This window comes from Pogonomyrmex barbatus, unplaced genomic scaffold, assembly GCF_055798465.1.
Source record: "Pogonomyrmex barbatus isolate J1 unplaced genomic scaffold, ASM5579846v1 scaffold1, whole genome shotgun sequence".
NCBI classification, from domain to species: Eukaryota; Metazoa; Arthropoda; class Insecta; order Hymenoptera; family Formicidae; genus Pogonomyrmex; species Pogonomyrmex barbatus.
Genome location: NW_028297098.1, coordinates 10,351,259 through 10,372,460, shown reverse-complemented (window position 1 = coordinate 10,372,460; position 21,202 = coordinate 10,351,259). Strand labels below are relative to the sequence as shown.

Here is a 21,202-nt window from a genome sequence, read left to right as displayed (position 1 = left end):
CATATCCTTGACATTACAGGCGCCGACGTCTAGCAGCGACAAGGTTGTGATATTGAGTCCGCTGCCTCCGCAGTCGTAGCCCGTCAAGCCAAAACCGAGCGTCGGGAACAGTAGAAGCGTTAGGATTCGCTGTGGCTCCATATTTCTTCAAGGGGTAACGTGTGTCGACTGCCGCTTGGTTGCTCGCTCGTCCCCGGCTCTGGTTGTGGTGGGGCACGGCGTGTGGTGGGGCTCCGATTCCCCGCCTTCTTCAGTTTGTCCATATGGATAGTACGCAATCTACCTGGCCTTATCTCTAACTTAACATTATTATTACTTAGCATTTCCGCTATTTTGTAGGGACCGGTGTATTGTGGACTTAATTTATTTCTCACAGGTTCTTTAAGCATGTACACCCGGTCTCCCACTTCGAAGTTGCATGCCTTAACCCTTTTATCATAGTATCGCTTCGATCTAACCTTCGCGGCATTCAGATTACGACGCGCGGCTCTCTGGGATTCGCTTATTTTCGCATTTAGTTCGAGTAGGTAGCCAGCGTAGCTTTCGTCGCGCTCGTCCTCGGGGAAGGGATCGCTTTCGGGAGTACGCGCGACGCTCCCGTAGACCAATTCGTGAGGGGTGAATTTCGTTCCCTCATGTACGCTCGTGTTATAAGAAAAACTAGCTAATTTTAGGTATTCGTCCCAATCGTGATGGTCATTGACAAATTATTTCAAGTACTCCCAAAGTACATGGTGCGAGCGCTCCACGGAGCCATTGGACTAAGGGTGGTACACAATGATCTTACACTGTTTAATTCTGAATTTGCGAGCTATGTTACGCATTAAAGAATTTAGAAAATGAGACCCTTGGTCCGTTAGTACCGCTCGCGGGGCACCATGCACGCAGATGAATTCGTTTACAAAAGCGTCGGCCACGTCGATAGCCGAGATCCCCTTGAGGGGAATAGCTAGTGAGTACTTCGTCAAGAGATCTTGTATAGTAAGTATGTACGAGTGATCCTTGCGAGTGGTGGGGAGCGGCCCCATGATATCCATAGATATCTTATCAAACGCTTTGTCGGGTGTATCCGTTAGAATCATGGGCTATCGGGTCTTTACTCTAACCAATTTTTTCAACTGGCAGCCTTCGCAATTATTTATGAACCGCGTTACTTTCTTCCTTCAGTCTAGGCCAATTGTACCGCGATTTGAGGCGCGCGCATGTTTTATTTATGCCTTTATGGCCTCCTATTGCGGACGCGTGATATTCTTCAATCAGGCGGATTCTATCCTCGGGGGGTGGAACAGTGATTTTATTACCGCATATCGATATTTCTATATCTTGGTTCCAAAATGCGTCGCGAATAACCTTTTCTATTTTCCTCCACGGTACTCCACTCGCATCTTCCTTGCAAATAGATATGGACCGTATGTCGAGTTCGTTTATGACGTCGAATAGTGACACCACGGCCTCTCTAATACTTTCTAGCGTGGTTATCGCGGAGACATTTACTTCAATCGGCAATGCAATAACTCGCCGTTTGCCGCTTTGCGTGACGTTTGTCCTGCTCAACATGACGTCCCGCAATTTAGGCAGTAGTCCCTGTTGGCTGAGCATCCGAGCCCCTAAATCGTAAGGTTCACCTTGGACGCTCACGAATACCATCAGGTTGTCACTTCTACTCGTAAAGTCTCCAGTATCTCCGATTTCCTTCACTTTCGCGTGATGGAATTGAAACGGAGCATTATTCGCGTTAAATAGAGATTCTTCGCTGGTGTCACTATCGAGGTCCTCATCGGGAGTGACGACGTGGGGGCAGGTTTCGGCATCGTCATCGGTTGACGAGTCTTCCTCGGGCTCGCTATTGTTCCGTCTCGCGATATTCAATGCGCTCTCGAGGGGAAGGACGGGAAGAGCGGGGTTTCGTGACAGCGCGTCTGCGTTTACATTGGTTTTGCCGGCTCGATACACAACTTCATATTCGTATTCGGCTAATTTTAATCGCCATCTGACCAATCGTGACGTGGGGTCCTTAACCGAATGCAACCACGTCAAGGGTTTGTGGTCAGTGACGAGCTGGAATCTTCTTCCGTATAAATACGGTCTAAAGTAATTTACGCAATAAACTATAGCGAGCAGTTCTTTTTCGATCGTGGAGTAGTTCTGTTCCGGCGGATTTAGTAATCGGGACGCGTATGCGATAGGGAGATCCTTGCCAAGCGGTCCCTGGCTGAGGATTCCGCCAATCGCGAATTTGGAGGCGTCTATCTATAGTTACGACGAATTGTTGAGAAAAGTCGGGATATTGGAGAAGGGGTTCCGTGCATAGGGCGTGTTTAAGCTGCGCGAACGCGTTTTCTTGTGGGTCACCCCATCCGAACGGTACCTCCTTTTTTAATAAATCCGTCAGAGGTTTAGCTGTTTTCGAGAAGTTCGGTATAAATCTCCGATAGTAACCCGCGAGTCCGAGAAATTGTTTAATGTTTTTCGCGGTATGAGGGCGCGGAAAATTTTCAACGGCGTGAATTTTTTTGGGGTCGGGCTTCACCCCGTCTTCTCCGATTACGTGGCCCAGATATGTGACTTCTTTCCGCAGAAATTCGCACTTGTCAGGCTGGAGGCGGAGCTTCGCGCCTCTCAATCTTTCGGCCAGCTTATTAAATTTTATTTCGTGTTCCCGCAGTGAGCTAGCATATACCACAATATCGTCGAGGTACCACGAATACCTCGGTTCCTTGGAGGCCGCTCAACACCTGATCCATAAATCGTTGGAAGGTCGCCGGGGCGTTTTTTAACCCGAACGGCATGCGCTTAAATTCATAATGCCCGAAGGGCGTGGAGAAAGCCGTATTCGGCGCGTACGACTTATGCATCGGTATTTGATGGAAGCCCGACGCTAGATCGAAAACGCTAAAATATTTCGCGCTCCCCAGTTGATCTAGGATTTCGGTTATGTTGGGGAGGGGGTACGCATCGCCTATTATTTTCTCATTGAGCGCTCTGTAGTCTATGACCATGCGCCATCGTTTATTACCTTTCGAATCCGGTTTCTTAGGAACAATCCACAGAGGGGAATTGTATGGGGAACTGGAGGGACGGATTACATCGTTTTTTAGTAGCTCGTTTACTTGCTTAGTAATTTCCTCTTTATGTATAAGCGGAAATCGATATTGTTTTGTATTAACGGGTTGGTTATCCGTCGTCGTAATCGTGTGAGCGGTAGCGTCTGTGTACTCGAGGTGGTCGGAAGGGAGCTGGAAAAGGTCTGGGTTTTTTCCGATGAGCCTACCGACATGCTCCATCTCTACCCGACTGAGGTGCTCTAAACGAAGGAGCGTTCGAATCGCTGAGATTCTTTCTGAATTCTACTTTCTGGCCTATAACCCCGCAATTAAGGGAGGACTCTTCCCTAGGGAGGTCCCGTGAGATTGATTCGATCTCCTTGAGTTGAATAGTAGGAATGGCGATTTCTTTATCGGATTCGGTCGAATTGATTATTTGCGAATATGCCTTTCCATTGCGATTAGTCACGACCGCTTCGCCGAGATATACCCCATCGCAGACTCTAAGTCGCGGAATATAACCGACCGCTATTTCCGGGTTCGCGACGTTCATACAAAATGTGGCGCGGCAGCGACCTGGTATTACGATAGTTTTCCGTTGGGCGAAGGGCAGGCGTATTCCTTGCCACTCTATCTGTTTTCGCCCGAAATCGATTTTGGCATTATCGCGCAGGAATTCTTCGGTCAGGTACCACGTGTAGGGTTATCTTGTGGCCCATAAATTCTATACGAGCCGACCCGAGAGTTTCCAGCCTGCCTTCGGTGATCCCAGTCAAGTATATTGTATCGCGTCTGAATACCGGAGTCTCGGGATGTAAGCAGCGCTCTTTTATTAGATTCGGTGCCGCTCCTGTGTCGACCATGAAATTAGTTTCCTTGATTAAGCCACGCGCGGACAATGTTATAGTGGGGGCGTGTGAATATTCTTGCGGATTTAAGACTGCAATCCTGACGCTTCTTCGGTCGTCTCCACGACGCTCACCGGACGCGTACTCCTTGGAGGATCCGCACGCGCTGCGTCCGACCCACGGGGCGGATCCCGACCGTTTCCCGGTTCGTTGAGGCGACTGTTATTATATTGTCGTTTCCGACATTCCTCGATTTCATGGCCGCGATTTTTGCAATACCTGCACCATTTATCGTTAGGCTGCGATCCGTAGTCGCGCGGCCCTCTGTCGCCTCCCCTCGACGTAGGTAATTCGCGTTTCTCATAAAGCGGCGCGGCTCGTCTCACTTCGCCGCGGCGCTCGGCCCACTCGGAAGGGTAGCGCGGTGAATAATTCCGATCGCGGTCTCTGTATGTATCGAGTCGCGGTGGCGAGCGTCGTCGTTTCGGCGGTGCGGGCTGCCTGTAGCGCAGACTAGGGCCCGCATCTGTTTCGGGGAAACGACGGTTTGCGCTAAGGATTTGTTTATTTGGACTCGGCCCTTGACGGGGCGGCATTTCGTAACGCTGCCGTTCTATCTCATCACACTTGGCTATGGTCTTCGCGGCGGCAAATGCCTCGAACGGCTGGTGAAAATGTTCCGGTTTGAGTTGTAAACGAAGTGGGGTGGGCAGATCCTCACAGAAACATGAAGCGGTGAGTTCGTCTATCTCCTGGCTCGTCGCGGAATCTATCGTACCGTGGGCCCGGCGTTCTCCGTCCCTTATGGAGGCTCGGAGCTCCTTGACGCGGTCGATGTAATCTAGTATATGCTCTCCCGATTTGAGGTGCACAGCGGTCAATTCCCCGCGGTATTGCGCAACACTTTTTATTGAGCCGAAGGCACTATTTAATAAGTCTGACAGTTGTGTCACTGTGTCGCACGATTCGTCGGCGACGGCTGAGCGTGGCCGCGCAATTTCGCTACCAGTAAACGCGTGAGGGGTCTCTCGAAATGAGGCGGCAGGATGTCGCGCGCTTGCCTGCACGCTCCGAGGAATTTCGACAAAGGGATGTTATAACCATCAAAAATTGGAACGAACTCGGTCGCTTCGCGATAAGTTATCTTCGGCGCGGGAGGGAGTTCCGTGCCCGACTCATTCAGCTCGCCGAGAAGGGCGGGCGTTTCCGTGAACCATTGCACGGCGGGAAGGCTGGGGCTTCGCGGTGGTAGGTCGCGCCGTGTTTCGATTTCGTGGCGAATGTTATTTAATTCAACGCGCATTGCAGCAAGCATATTATTCATTTCGCGCACGGCGGTTCGACTCTGTTCCGCTTCAGCGCGGTCTCTTCGTAGCGCGGCGCTCTCCGCCCGAATTTCCTCTCTTTCCCGTTGTAATGCGTCGGCGTCGGCTTGTAATTGTGCGGCGCGCTTGGCCATGTTGGCTTGCATGACATCGAATTCGCTGTCGGTATACTTAGTGGCACCCGGCCTGTCTACGGAGGTCATCTCTGCGTCGTCGTTCGCGAGCTTTCCCTTCTGAGCGCGTGTGGTCATGTCCGTTTCTTTCTCGCCCTTTACCAGTGTACGAAGCATAAGAAATAGTTACAGCGCGAATATGACGCGGGTCGGTAGGATGTGTCGAAATTTTCGATTCCTCCGATTAACGAATCCCACCGCTGTCACCAGAAATATGTTACGTCGCAGGCGGTGGCGAGGTTGCCAAGCAAATCACCACGTGGCACCGGACAAAGGCGGGAATACGCTCGCCTCTCGACGCTGCCAGCGATCGAGCGGCAAATCGCCAGCAGCGGTTCGGAGGAGTTAAGGAACTAAGGAGTACGAAACCCTGATTATGTTACGTCAAAACCGCGGGGACCTCTCCGATAATCTCAGCGGCAAATTATTGAAAATGCTCTCGAGGAATTTCAGCGGATTACACGGCTAACCTTGCGTTTAACCAGACGTCGGGTGATTATTAGACTGTAAGCGGATCAGTGCAACGGAGAAATTGGTTAGCCGGCGCGATAAAATGCCGTCGAGAGCGGGATTCGCCTCGTCGAGGTAATATCGTCCGCAGATGTTCTCTATGGCATTACCTAATTCCCTGAGCACTTCTAGAGACACGGTAAAAACTTCGGTGCAGTCAGGGCAAAACTCAATGTCGCGGACTATTACAAGACTGGTACGGCAGCAATCGCAATGATCCCGGGCAGAAGTATACCCAAACTGGAACGCGTGGGCCAATTCAAGACGATACGTAAGAGTTCCCTCCGGTATTTCTTCCTTGCATCGAAAGCAAAGATATTCGGCACTGTTAGGGAACGACTCGGCGATAGCGTCGTCTACGCGTCGATATTCAAACGTGGTAAGGCAACGCACCGTACTCCTACGATACCTGTATACGGTGCCTGGGTGGGTGCGCGAATCTCTTGGCTCGAGAAAACAAGGCGGGAACATCACGTCAAATAACGGGTGTTAACATTACGCGGCGAATATTCAACGTTAAATGGTATTTCGAAACTAGAATATTTCCGTGCGATAAAGCGGCTCAAAACCCGGCATGCCTTAGGGGAAAGTGGCAAGGGAGGCAAAAAAGGGTCGGTAAAACCCTTCCGGTCGAGTGATGCAACTATGCGGCGGTCGGTCGACGCGAACAAAGCGAATGATGCAACCCGAAAGAATCCTGAGCGCGACGAGTACAATTATATTCGTTTACATCTAATTTCTTTATACTCGATATTTCACTGGTGTAAACGTATGCCCGATGGGAAAACGCGAAAGCAATCGGGAATAAAACTCAATGTAAGATTCTCACTTACCTTTCGGTGTTTACTCTGCGCAGATACTCCTCGAGGGAGATACGCGGTCGAAAGCTGCTTCCCTGGTAAGCTGCTACGGGCACGGATGGGGCTGGTAAGGCGCTCCAGAGGCGATCGTGCACGAGGAGTTCGTACTCGCCGTCGTAAGTCACTTCTTCGCCGATGATCGCGTTATGGTCGTAAATCGCGGCCACGTGGAGGTCGTATTCAAGTCGCCGAAGTGCGTTGTTACGACCCACGCGATTCTTCCGTGCCTTAGGCATTCGGCAGAGGCTCTAGGCGTACATTGTATTTAGTTAAAAGGTTAGGGTAAGGATATTGCATTCGGCTGCGAGCCAATTACGCATTATGGTTCGGCGTCGCGTTGGAATGCATGAGCTACCGCGTGCTCGAAGTCCAATGTTTCCTTTGTGGTAAGTGCGGATAACGCACAACACCTTGCCCCCAGAAACGATCGGAATTCTTGCTTTGGCTGTTAATTATTCGGTAAAAGAAGACTTGAGTTATGATGAACGCCCGTTGCCTCTTTAGCCTCGCGAACACTTCCGTTTATCGGAATCTCGGCGACAAGGAATGAAATAATGAAGGACACGTGGCGTTAAATAGAAATCGTTATATTTAGATATTCACTGAATTTACACTCACGGAACATTAACACTATATATATCAAACTAGAATTTGAACTATTAATAGGATTTGAACTAAAACTAGAGATTGAAACAATTTGAACTAAGTCTAGAAATTGAAACACGCTTATACTTGAACGAGACGACGCTCGCGCGATGTTCACTAGTCGACGACGCGCACAAGAGTGCCCGAGTATGGCCGCGCGTTGTAACGCGTGCCTGCGGCGGCGCTGTTGCCCAACATGGCGGTAGCGTGGGTACGCCGAAGCACGTGGCGCAAGATGGCGGATGGCGTGGGTACGCCAACGCACGTGGCGCTCACGGCGGTCATAGACCATAGAGTTAGACTAGACGTACATATCTATAATGGTCGGTGGTCGGCCAATCAGCGCGCGGCTGACTGGAGATGATGCGCGCAACAGCAACCCGATCCTTATTATAGAAATAGTTTTACAATTAATTAGATTTATTGTTAGCATGATTCGTTATTGTTATTTATCATTTTATTTATTATTATTATTTATTTTTATTACTTATTCTAGGAAAAATGCTTACTACTATTGGTTATCTAATAATTTGCAACCTATGAGATTGCCTATTATTATAATACTTATATTTGTTATAGTGTATATTTACTGGCGGTAAGGCGCAACACGTGGTATGTCGACGACAGGGGAGCCGGTTATTGCCAACTTTGGCGGCTAGAATAGTGGCGCTTCTGCGTAGGTGGGATAAAAGGGGAAGGAAAAATTTTTACGTTGGCTCTCCTGACGTCACAAAGGAAAAATTTTACCCGTTGGCTCTCCTGATGTCACAGAATGTAGCCACGTCAGAGGCTTGTGGTCGGTGACCAGTTGGAATTTACGACCGTAAAGATACGGTCGAAAATAGTCGGAATAGTTTACGCAATAAACAATGCTCAAGAGTTCCTTCTCGATTGTTGAGTAGTTTTGCTCGAGTGAGCTCAACAGTCGAGAAGCGTAGGCTATAGGAAGATCTTTGCCTAATGGTCCCTGATTTAAAATACCGCCGATGGCGTGTTTCGAAGCGTCTTGTTACGTCGTTGTTACAACGAAAGGCCTCGTAAAATCGGGGTATTGCAATAATGGCTCGGAGCAAAAGGCCGCCCTTAGCGTTTCGAATGCGCGCTCTTGCGAGTCTTCCCATTGAAAACGTACTTCTTTTTTCAGCAAGTCGGTTAAAGGCTTAGCAGTTTTTTAGCAGAGAAATTTGGAATAAATCTACGATAATAACCAGGCCCAAAAACTGTTTAATATTCTTTGCCGTGCGCGGACGCGGGAAGTTTTTCACGGCATGTATTTTCTTTGGATCGGATTTTATCCCGTCCTCGCTAATTACGTGGCCCAGGTACGTGACTTCCCTCCGGAGGAACGCATTTGTCTGGCTGCAGGCGGAGTCTCGCGTTTCGCAGTCGGTCGGCCAAACGCTTGAATTTGATTTCGTGTTCTCGTAAGGAGCTGGCGTATATAACGATATCGTCTAAGTACACGAACATTTCCGTTCCTTGCAGCCCGGTCAGCACCTGGTCCATGAGTCACTGGAACGTCGCCGAGGCATTCTTCAGCCCGAACGGCATACGCTTAAAATGATAATACCCGAAGAGCATGGAAAAAGCCGTCTTCGGTGCGTCCGACTCATCGGTATCTGCTAAAAACCAGATGCGAGATCGAAGACACTAAAGTATTTAGCGCTTCCCAACTGGTCAAGTATTTCGGCTATATTAGGAAGGGGGTCTCCTATTGTCTTTTCGTTTAGCGCGCGGAAATCTATCACCATACGCCAACGCCGGTTTTCCTGAGAGTCGGGTTTTTTGGGCACGATCCACAGGGGTGAATTGTACGGCGAATTCGAATGCTCGATAACATTATCTTCTAAAAGTTTATTTATTTGTTTGGTAATTTCTTCCCTATGCATCGGCGGAAATCTGTATTGTTTTACATTCACCGGGGAGTTGTCCGTCATTGCGATGGTGTGAGAAGTTGCGTTGGTGTGACCCAGCAGGTCTGCGGGGAGTTGAAAAAGGTCGGCGTTATCTTCCACGAGAGCGTTAACGTGCTCCGCCTCTATGGCGCTGAGGTGGTCTAATTTAAGTAAGTCGCGGACCAAGGCAGCCCTATCGATTTCGCGCGGTGCTTCTTCTGATCGAGACGTAGTGACGCAGTTGACGGCGCGGCGCTTCTGCGCGGGTTTCGACGCGATTAATTCGATTTCTTCTAACTGAACTGTGGGGACAGCAATTTCGCGGTCTGACTCTGTTGTGTTTACGATTTGCGCGTACGCTTTTCCTTCTCTGTTTGTAACAATCGCTTCCCTCAAGAAGATCCCCTCTCCGACGCTAAGTCGCGGGAGGTATCCGACTTCAGTCTCGGTATTAGACACATTCACGTTAAAGGCGGCCCGTGAGCGCGCGGGCACGTGAAGCTTCCCTGGATGCGCAAAAGGTAGTTTAATTCCCTCCCGCCACTCGACCGTTTCACGACCGAAATCGATAGTGGCGTCATCGCGGAGGAAGTCGGATCCTAAGATCCTTTCCTGTGCGATGGGGAAGTTATCAGAAACGGTGTGTAGATTTATTTTATGCCCTTTGAACTGAATTTCTACAGACCCTAGGGTCTCTATTTGCTCACTCGTGATCCCTGTAAGGTGGATTGTATCGTCCCTCGCGATGGGGGTATCTGGGTATAGAGATCGTTTCTTGATGAGGTTAGGCGCGGCTCCCGTGTCGACCATGAAGTTGGTCGGTCCCACTAAACCGCTAGCGGATAGCAGGACTGACGGGGCGTGAGATGGTTCCGATAGATTCAAGATAGCGATTCGGACGCTTCATCGTGAGCCGTGTCCAACGTGATCGCTGTATTCACCGTATTTACCGGACGCGGGTTTCTCGGAGGATCCGCGCGCACCGCGTCCGTCCCGCGAGACAGATCCCGACCATTTCCCGGCCCGTTGATTCGACTATTGTTATATTGCCGTTTTCGGCATTCCTCAATCTCATGGCCGCGGTTTTTACAGTATCGGCACCATTTGTCATTCCGCGGCGGTGCTAAATCACGCGGCCCTTCTCCATTTCTCGGCTCGGGCGCGTTCCGGTTCTCATAATGGTATGTTGATCGCGTTTCTTCGCGGCGTTCCGGGGCATTCGGGGCGCAGTGAGTAGTTCCGCTCTCGACCCCTGTATTCATCAAAGCGGGGGTGAGTGCGTCGTCTTCCCGGCGGTGACGCCGGTCTGTAACGCGAGTTGCGCCATGCGTTTGGCTCGGGTGAGCGTCGGGGGGTGTTGGGCGGTCGTTGCGGCGGCGGTTGTCCTAGCCGCGCGGGCAGACTGTAGCGTTGCCGTTTAATTTCATCGCGCTTCGCGATTATTTTGGCAGCTGCGAATGCTTCGAAGGGCGCGTGGTAGTACTCCGGCTGCAGCTGCAGACGATACGGCGTGGATAACCCCTCACAGAAACACTGCGCTGTAATCTCTATTTCTTGGGCAGGGTTTAAGATACCGCGAGCGCGTCGTTCCCCGTCGTTATCGCGGACCTAATCTCTTTGACGCGGTCTATATAGTCCAGGATATGTTCGTTCGGTCGAAGGTGCACGGCGGTTAGTTCTCCCCGATACTGGGCTACGCTCTTGACCGAAGGCACTATTAAGCAGGTCAGAGAGTTGAGTCACCATATCGCAAGGTTCGTCGGCGACCGCGGAAATGAGCATGCCCTCGTAATTTGGTCATTAATAGTCGCGTGAGGGACTTTTCGTAATGCGGGGGCAATATATCGCGAGCTTGCCTACACGCTCCGAGAAACTTCGACAATGAAATATTGTACCCATCGAAAATTGGCACATACTCGGTTGTCTTTCGATAAGTAATTTTGGATACCGCGAGGGCCTCGATGTTTGAGTCGTTGTGGTCTCCGAACAGCGGACAGGTCTCGCCGAACGGCTGGCCCAGTGGGATGCTAGGACTTCGCAGGGGCGGGTCGCGGCGCGTGTCCATCTCACGCCGCATATTGTGTAATTCGGCGCGCAGCGACGCTAGCATGTCGCCCATTTCACGAATAGCCGCCCGATTCTCCTCGACGTCGGCGCGATCTCGCTGCATCGCGGCATTCTCCACGCGGGTTTTCTCTCTTTCTCTGTTTAACGCATCGGTTTCGGCGGCTAACTACGCGGCGCGTTCCTCCTGCGCGGCGCGAATCCGCTCTAACTCCTCTTCGGTAAGAGGCTTTTTAGGATTTTGACGCGTATTCATATTACCGTCCTTCTCTTTTACAGGCGCGCGTAACATATGAGACTAACGTTACGATGCGAAAAGTGGTGTAGGTCGATGAGATATGCCAAAATGTTCGACTCTCCCGATTAACAGCATCCCACTGCTGTCACCAAAAATATGTCACGTCGCGGGGGGTGTTGCCAAACAAATTACCACGTGGCACCGGACAAAGGCGGAAATACGCTCGCCTCTCGGCGACGCTGCCAGTAATCGAGCGGCAAATCACCAGCAGCGGTTCGGAAGAGTTAAGGAGTATTAACGTACGAATCCCTGATCACTAGAATAAACGTGCGATTGAGCAGCAGGGAATCTAATTCTTAGTATTAGCGCGATCGCGCCTGGCTATTATTCCTCACGATTAAGCAACGAGACGGAAAAGTTCGTGAGTCGGCGCGAGATAATGACGTCTGAAGCAGCGTTAGTATCGTCAAGATAATATCGAGCGCGGACGTGTTCGATAGCCTCTCCCTCTTCTTCAAATACTTCTAGGGCAACAACGACCTCGGAACACGTGTCGCAGTGCTCGATTTTGCGGATTAACGAAAGCGGGGTACGACAACACTCGCAGAAATCTTGGGACCCGGTGAATCCGAATTGAAATGAATGAGTTAATTCCAAGCGGTAAGAGAGGGTGCCCTCGGGTATTAATTCCCTACAACGATAGCAGAGAAACTCGGCGCTATTAGGATAATCGTCAGCTGAATTATTTACGCGGCGATAACCGAAAGAAGTAATGCAGCGCACTGAACCGACGCGATGTTGGAATACGGCGGCTGGATGCGTGCGCGAACCGCGGGTGGTATCAGACCGAGGGAAGCACATCACACTAATTAATTAATAGTATCCGCGAATAAAACGCGTCCATGCGTGTCGTTGAATAATATTACGGAATATTATCGGAGCTAGAAAGTTTGAAACAAGCATTTAAGAGTGCATTTCCCGAGTGAAGTCGTCGGACGAGGCAAAAACTATGCCCAAAAAAAAACAAAGGGGTCGGTCGTAAACCCTTCCGGTCAGGCATTCCCTTTGTAGAAGCGATCGTTGAACTTGCACGGACACGTTCGGCTGACGCAACAGGAAAAATAGCGCGAGAAATATACGCGTATACATATATCTTATAATAATTTGTTTAACAATTTAGCTACTTACTTTTCGTTGGAAGCTCTCTGCAAATAGTCTTGGAGAGAGATTCGCGGCTGGGAGCGGGGTTCTTGGATGGTGCTGGCTGGTGCGGACTGCGCGGGCAGGTCGTGCACCAGGAACTCATACTCCCCGTCAAAGATTATCTCCTCGCCGATGATTGCGTTATAATCGAAAATCGGCCACATGAAGATCGTATTCGAGATGTCGTATAGCGTTACTGCGCCCCGCGCGATTTTTCCGTGTCTTAGGCATTCGACAGAGGCTTTAGGTATATATTATATTTCATTAAAAAGTTAGGGTTAGGACATCACATTCGGCTGCGAGCCAATTACGCATTGGTTCGGCGTCACGTCGGAATGCAGGAGCTACCACGTGCTCGAAGTCCGATGTTTCCTTCATGGTAAGTGCGGATGACGCACAACACCTTGCCCCCAGAAACAATCGGAATTCTTGCTTTAATTATGAATTAATAGATTAATCAATATTGGACTTGCTATTAACACCTAGTCGCCTCGTGCCCTCGCGAACACTTCCGTTAATAGACGCGGTGATGAACTGTATGAAAAAGCAAACACGTGGTGATTCGAATTTAATATCTGATAGTCTCCATAGGAGACTCAGAATATTAAACTAATTTTTGAGACCTGGCGGGTGCACGGAGCTTGCTCCGACCTTGCCGCGGGTCGGCTCCGTATTGCAGTACCGTGGAGTTCGGCCCAGTGCACGGGGAAAAGCGCATTCTATTTAGTTGCATCGCTTTTAATTACCCCACAGCACCGGCCAGGTCTCAATAATCGGTAATCCGCGAGGTGTCTGTGTTTCGGTGAAGTGCGCGCGTTCTGAGTCTCCTGGGCCCTCGGTGCGTCATCCAGTGGGTAAGCCCGACTATTCCACGTCATCGGGTAAGTACTTGGTCCATCGGCTCACTTAATGTATCGTATGACTGGTCACACCGGCGTATTATTACCTGAAAACGACATAAAATTCAATCTCGCGTATATATATCTCTCCGGCCGCTCTCACCACGTATTAACGCAACTATTTATATGTCTTTTGTCTTCTAATTTATTTCAGTGACCGTTCTTTACTGCTAATTTATTTATTTATTTATTCTATCTTATAACATCTGACCATAATTTTACGCATAATTGCAAGTGCCGAGAGGTGTATGTTGAGTGCCGCGCATGACTCATATCTCTATAATTTTATTACGTTAACATAGCTTTATTTTATCATTCCTGACTTGTCTCCTGTTTAACTTATTTATTTATTGTATATTTTATGTAGCTGACTATCGAATTAATTTATACTATTATACATTATTACAGAAGACTCGTTGATTTTGAGGAGAAAAAACGAATGTACCTGTCACCTTGATGAGTCATGCCCGACGTTACTCTAAAGAATGCTCAAATGTGCCGTTGATCTAGTGATGTATTAATTTATTGAAAATGTCGAATAAATTTATGTGTCCGTTATATATTTGATATTTATTTATTTATCTATCTATTCATTTATTATCAGATACTTTGCGGTGTGATACAGTCTCTGATACATGTAGGTTAGACAGCAGCAGTGACAGCTATACATATCCAATTTAATTTAATAAATTCATTATATAATACCTATGTCACTTGCTTTAATTAATTGTTTATAAGTCAGCTGTTTAACCATAAAATCATTTTATATTACATATCACATATAGTGAGCACCTCACTTTGGCTGCGTAGAGTGAGTCGATGACCAGTACTGCCACATATGCATGGGCCCATATAATAAGTGCTGCAGGCGTTTGCATTCCTCTCTGCGCGTAGAATAGGCTGTTGCAGTCGCTCCATATTGCACTATATTCCAGATCTAGTCCATTGTGTTGTCCAGCATCTTACTGTGGCAGCTGTCAAGAAAGAATTGTCAAGAAAGAATATAACATAATTCTAACTATATACACTAAAATATACGTATAAAGTACATAATTAGCAGGCATCACCGTACTTGTTGTCTTTATCTGAATGGCCACTGCATAAAATTAAGCTTAAATTACTGTTAACTACATGAATATATAAGACTCAAAGATATGAACTGTCAAATTAAGTGAGAGGTTAGGTGTCAAAGGTGGTCTTGGATGTGGCGAGAGTTTGCTAAAGTTACATATTTATATATCAATGTACTAAGTATTTAAAAGCTTTAATCTATTTATATACAATTTATCTGAACAAACTAATAAATAACATTCACTCTATATACATATATACACACAGCGCAGCTGTCATCGATGCAGTAATTTATATGATCTCTTGGCATCAATTCTCGTTACTCGTCTCATTGTCCGTCTTCTGATCGCTCCATCATCGTGTTGCCGGTCTATTTATTTATCTATTTATCTATTTATTTATTTATTTTATTTATTTTATCTATTTTATCTATTTTATCTATTTTATTTATTTTATCTATTTATTTATTATTTTATCTGCATGACATCTGCAACAGAGAATTTTATTAATATAACGCAACACAACAGACTATTATAAAGACTGACACATAATAATTATATACTTACCATTTTTTTTATCCACCTGACGTATTGTCAATTATTTTTATTTTATTTTATTTTTTTTTTATCCATCTGACAGTGCAATGGCTAGATGCACATGTATATTAATCAATTCGCATAACCTGCAGTGTCACAGTGAGATCGCATATATAAGACTGACTATTGATATAAATATACATATAAAATACTTAGCTGGACGGAGCGGCTGCCTGTTAATTAATTAATTATTATACTAGGTAGTGCACACAGCGTGCGGAGGGTGCAACCTGCAACGCACGGAGACGGTCAGTGTTGGGCTTACACTCCACGTGCGGCATTTAATTGTCGCTTCCTCGTGTATATACGGTCGGCCGACTATCCACGATACCCGTGGTCGGCCGTAATTAATTAACTTAACAACTTTTCACTGCACTCGCACTGCACCGCTGTCACTCGCGCGTATTTACTTCTTGCGACACGTACTGCGCGGTTCGCTAGAGTGGCAGCACGCAGTGCGAGTTTAAGCCGCACGTGGCGCCGCCTGCCTTAAACCACGTTCTCGTGTTACATAGTGCGGGCGGTAAAAATCCGGCGTGGGGACGATATATTATTGCTATATAGAGGCCCGCGAGCAATAATAACACATTTTTAAACGCCCTCGCGCCATATTAAATTACCTAGTTGCTTTCTAGTAACTTTTCCAAACGGCGCGAGGGGCTTAAGGTTTCTACATATTCCGCGTGGGCAAACCACGCGGAATCGAAATTAATTATTAAATTTTGCACTATGAGGCCGAGCACGCCCAGTCTCCGCGGGTGGACGCTCCGGGTCCGAGCACTCGCGGAACCGATATAGTGACGCTTGATAGTGACAGTGACGGTGAAAACGGTGTGACGCGTAAAACTGGCGCGGCGAGCGCGACTGCGCGGTCGACGGCGGCGGCCGACGGACTGACGCGGCGCAGGGCCGCTGATCCGCGGCCACCCAGGTTGCGCTCCACCGCTATCCCATCGCCAACAACAGCGCCAGCACCATCGGCCAGGATGTCTCCCTCATACGCGGCCGTGACCGCGGGCACAACGGCGACGAAGGATTCGTTGCCGGTCACCAGCCGTGCCCGCGGAGCGGCCGCCACCAGGAAAGCCCTGCCTATCACCAACGTCCGGAGGAGGAGCGGCTGCCAGAAGGACGACGAGGACGACGACCGCCGCTTCAACAAGTAAGTGTCGAGTGTTGTCGGTAAATAAAGTAGACGCGCCCATCCGTATGGCCACCACCACTGGCGCGGCGCCCGCGGTGCCCAGTGCATCGCGGTCGACCGCGCGCGGCCAGCCAACCACAGCGCGGCCCGCGATGCAAGGGACACCGCGAGCGAACACGCGCGTGGTGGCCAAACCGCCGCCCGCAGCAAGGTCGACGGGCGTCCCCTCCCAAACTCCATCACCACCAGGAGATGAGAGCGACGCCAACTCCAGCGGCGAACTATTCGCGTTTGGGAGGGGAGCAGCGAGGAAGAGGCCGCCCGTGGCCCGCAGTCCACCTCAACAGGCACGGGCGGCAGGCGCGTCGACCGAGAAAAGCGACTCCGCGCCCAGGCTGAGACCATCCCCCCCTGTCCTCCGAAAGAGGGTGGTTCACTCGCCACCTTCGAGCGGGGGAACACCCACGTTTGGCGGTGAGGGGAGGCCACGCAACATGAGCTTGCAGCGATCACCCGACATAACACCACCGGTGGCCAAGACTTCCCCATCGGTGGTGAGAAGAACGCCACCGCCAACTACATTCGCGGCGGTGGCAGAAGTGGCGGCAACAACGGCAGCAGCAATTAGCCGGGTGATCGCGGTCTCGGCCGAGAAGATCGCGGAGATAGCGCGGCGGGAGATAGGCTGCGTGACGTCGCGGAGCGCGGGGGGACCTGTACAGAGGACACCCCCGGAAAGACCCCCCGCGCGGGTCCCCAGCCTGCCGCAGAACACCCGCGGCAGTCCAACGGGGATCCCACCGTGGGCCACGCCATTGGCCTACCCCGCGACGTCGATACCGGCAACATTGACGACATGCACGGTGACGACGTCGGTGTGCGGCGAACCGGTGATGTCCGCCGGTTCCGCCGCCGGGGAGTGGCACACACCATCCACTCCCCTCCTCAGCCAACAAGGGGAATGTCACCGTGCACGGCGGTCGTGCGGAGGACGCCTCCAGCGCCAACACCACCATCGGCTGAGGGGGCAGCAGCGAGGCGGCAGCGGGGTGCGGCCATCACAACGCCACCACCAGCGACCGGCGAAGAGGATCAGCTGGGTGGCGAGTGGAGGGTGCAACTGGGGCGAAGAGCGATGAAGCGCCGCTCAAGCGGCAGTCCCGTCGGCTCCGTGTCGCTGGCGACATCGGGGCCGCGTGAGTCGCGAGTCACACCGCCACCAGCGTCGGCAGTAGATGGCAACAATAACGAGAGGACGGCCCACAAAACTCCACCGACAAGTGAGGCGGCAGTTCGTTGCGGGACATCGCTGGCGGAGCGCGAGGGAGATACCCGGGACGGTACTGGAGTTGAGATGAGTGCCGTACATCCGTGTGCTCCCGTGAATGTCCGTGGTGTAATGGCTCGGCGACGCGCACAAGCGTCCGTCGTGGCGCTCCGTGAGGAGGGCGGGGCGTCTCCGGCCTCTGCCGGTGGAAGGGGGGGTGGGCGACGAGATCGCGAGCCGCGACGCGCCGACGTCGCGGGCGGTCAGCCGTTGCGCCATCAACCGGCGCCTGCTCCCGCAGCGATGCGGGTCAGGCGTGAGCGGTTGGCTGTGCGCGACGAGCTGGCCGCCCGGGCGCCGGCGGTCGCTACGCGCGCCGAACTGGAGGCGTTCGCGACGGAAGTCGCGGCGTTCTTCGGGGAGGTCGTCGCGGACAGGGCTCGCGGCGCCGCCGCCGGCTCCCAAGACCGTCCGGCTCGGTCGCGTGAGGCGGGATCGCGTCGGGGAGCGAGGGGGGCTGTCGGTCCAGAGGGAGAGGCCGCCAGTGGCGAGGGGTCGGCACCGGCCGGCCCCTCTGCATCGGGAGAAGCACGCGGGGACTGGGTGCGTAAGGCCAAGCGCTTGCAGGCGTTCTACAGGGCGAATCCCCGCAAGGCGGTGCGAGAGGTGCTCCAGGGGCCTGCCGACTCGTGCCAGGTGCCGAGACGTCAGGTTCAGGAGTACTTCGAGCGCCTGTACCGCGGCGAGGAGATCCTGGCGGGTTCCGGCGTGGAAGCCGAGCGCACTGACCCCTCGGGTTCGCAGGAGGAGTTCGCGTATCTCCTGAATCCCTTCACGGAGCGAGAGGTGGACCGTCGGCTCCGGCGTATGAATAACTCTGCGCCGAGTCCCGGCGTCACCTACCGTGACCTCCGTGGGGCGGATCCGGGAACGCGGCTCCTCACAGCAATGTGCAATTGCTACTTGCGGCTCGAGGCAGTCCCCGCGTCCTGGAAGACCTCCAGTACAATACTTGTGTACAAGAAAGGAGACCGGGGCATGCTGGAGAACTGGCGCCCTCTCGCTTTGGGGGACACCGTCCCCAAACTCTTCGCCGCGATTCTCGCCGATCGTCTGACCGACTGGGCGGTCGCCAACTGCCGGCTTAGTCCCGCCCAGAAAGGCTTTCTGAGGGACGAGGGATGCTTCGAGCACAATTTCGTCCTTCAGGAGGCCCTGACTGACGCGAGGAGGAGCCGGAGGCAGGCGGTCGTCGCGTGGCTGGACCTATCCAACGCGTTTGGTTCGATCCCGCACGCGACGATTCGCCGTGCTCTGGCTGGAGCGGCGGTGCCTAAGGGTTTCATTAATATATGGGGCTCGATGTACGACGGCTGCACTACGCGTGTACGCACCGCCGAGGAATTCACCGCGCCCATCCCCATACGCTCCGGAGTACGCCAGGGTTGTCCGCTAAGCCCGATTATTTTTGACCTCGCGATCGACTCGGTGCTGCGTGCAGCCACCGATGTCGACGCAGGGTACCATATGTTTGACAATAAGTTTAGTGTTCTGGCTTATGCGGACGACATTGCACTCCTGACAAAGACTCCGGAGAGTATGGGGAGACTGCTTAACGCAGTGGAGGCTGAAGCGGCGTCGGTGGGTTTGCGGTTCAACCCTGCCAAGTGCGCCACCCTGCACATCGGCACGGGTGGTTGCGGCAGGGTTCTGCCGACGTCGTTCAGCATTCAGGGCCAACCAGTGCGTCACCTGACGGAGGGTGAGTCTTACACTCACCTCGGTGATCCGACGGGATTCTCGGTCGACCAGACACCCTACGCCGCCATTGGGGACCTCCTCTCGGACGTTCGCGCGGTGAATCGCGCCCTCCTCGCCCCGTGGCAGAAGTGTGATATACTCGGGACTTTTATCCTATCGAGGTTGGATTTTCTGCTGCGGGGAGCCAGTGTGGAGAAGCCCCCTCACAGCCGCGGATCTCGCGATTCGGAGATTCGCGAAGTCCTGGCTGAATCTCCCCCAGCGTGCTAGCGCGGAGGGGGTCTACATGCCCCCGCGATGGGGGGATGTGGACTCCTTCCGTTAGCTGATTTGGCGGACGTCCTGTCGGTGGCATACGCCTTCCGTATGCTTACGGCTGGCGATGCCACCGTCAGGCGTCTCGCCTGGGAATCGCTGACGGGGGTGGTTCAGCGCAGGATCGGCCACGCCCCTAGTTGCGAGAATATCGCCGCCTTCCTTTCTGGCTCCCAGGAAGGAAGGCTGAGGGGCGGAGGGGAAAAATCCCTCTAGTCGAGGTCGCGGAATGCCGCGCGAAGGCTGTCTGAGCAGTTGTCTCTGCGGTGGCGATGGGTGCCGGAGACCGAGGAGATGATCGTCGAGTGCCGAAGACCCAGAGGTGCCGTGGTTAAGATCCCATCTGGAGCGCATAACAAGGTGGTGAATTGGTTGCGCTCAGCTGTAGCCGAGCACTACGCGGAGCGATTGCTTAACAAACCCGACCACGGTAAGGTCTTCGAGGTGTCGTCACGAGTGCCAGTGAGCAATCACTTCGTTCGCGGCGGCAGCTTTACCCGCTTCGCCGACTAGCGCTTTATACATCGAGCTCGTCTCGATGTCCTTCCCCTCAATGGCGCGTGGCGTTGGGGGGACGGCGACAAGCGCTGTTGGCGATGCGGGGAGGTATCGGAGACCTTACCACATGTGCTCGGTCACTGCGGCGTCCATGCTGCTGCAATACAGCTGAGGCACAATGCCGTATTGCACCGCCTCTGGAAGGCCGTCTGCCTGGTGACAAACGGGTCAACCAGCGGATTGAGGGCATCGACGGGGAACTTGGAGGGCTACGACCTGATCTAGTGGTCAGGCACGAGCTCTCCAAAAGTATCGTCATATGCGACGTCACGGTGCCCTTCGAGAAACCGCTGGATGTCTTTCGAGGAAGCCAGGGGGAGGAAAATCGCCAAGTACTCTCCCCTGGCTGAGGAGCTCCAGCGGCGGGGGTACCGTGTCCTCGTGACGGCCTTCGTCGTCGGTGCTCTCGGGTCGTGGGATCCGAGAAATGAGGCTGTCCTGAGGGTGCTGCGGATTGGCGGTCCGTATGCCTCGATGATGCGGCGGTTGATCGTCTCGGATACCATCCGCTGGTCTAGGGACATTTATGTGGAGCACGTGTCCGGCATCCGCCAGTACCAAGCTCCCTCTCGCCCCGCTGACGATGGGATGCTCGCGACGCCGCCTCGGGCCGTCCGCCGGCGCTGGGCCGTCACTGAAGAAGAAGTTGCGACGCGTCGCGTATCCCCGTGTGTATGAATGTCGCGTAATTTATTCTTGTCTTCGTCTTGGCCCCCCTTCTTACCCAAGCGGGCAGGAGCGGCCGATGTCCACATTTCAGTATCATAATCTTCCTAATTTAGTTGT

The 21,202-nt window shown here is 52.0% G+C and overlaps 1 protein-coding gene, 1 long non-coding RNA gene and 1 other non-coding gene across 3 annotated transcripts; 1 reads left to right on the top strand and 2 right to left on the bottom strand.

Moving 5' to 3' along the window:
- Positions 1-1,134: 1,134 nt before the first annotated feature.
- Positions 1,135-5,420, bottom strand: LOC148938094 (uncharacterized). Its single transcript, XM_089071351.1, is given in 4 exon segments — positions 1,135-2,253; positions 2,255-2,669; positions 4,172-4,816; positions 4,954-5,420. Coding segments are annotated over 4 exon segments (2,646 nt in total).
- A 7,889-nt stretch (positions 5,421-13,309) lies between these two features.
- Positions 13,310-13,509, top strand: LOC112552235 (U2 spliceosomal RNA). The gene has a single exon (XR_003096514.2). It is a non-coding gene; the product is annotated as a U2 spliceosomal RNA (small nuclear RNA).
- A 738-nt stretch (positions 13,510-14,247) lies between these two features.
- Positions 14,248-15,483, bottom strand: LOC148938093 (uncharacterized). Its single transcript, XR_016141020.1, has 3 exons — positions 15,342-15,483; positions 15,041-15,262; positions 14,248-14,678 (listed from the first exon to the last, which is right to left on the bottom strand). It is a non-coding gene; the product is annotated as an uncharacterized LOC148938093 (long non-coding RNA).
- Positions 15,484-21,202: the final 5,719 nt, after the last annotated feature.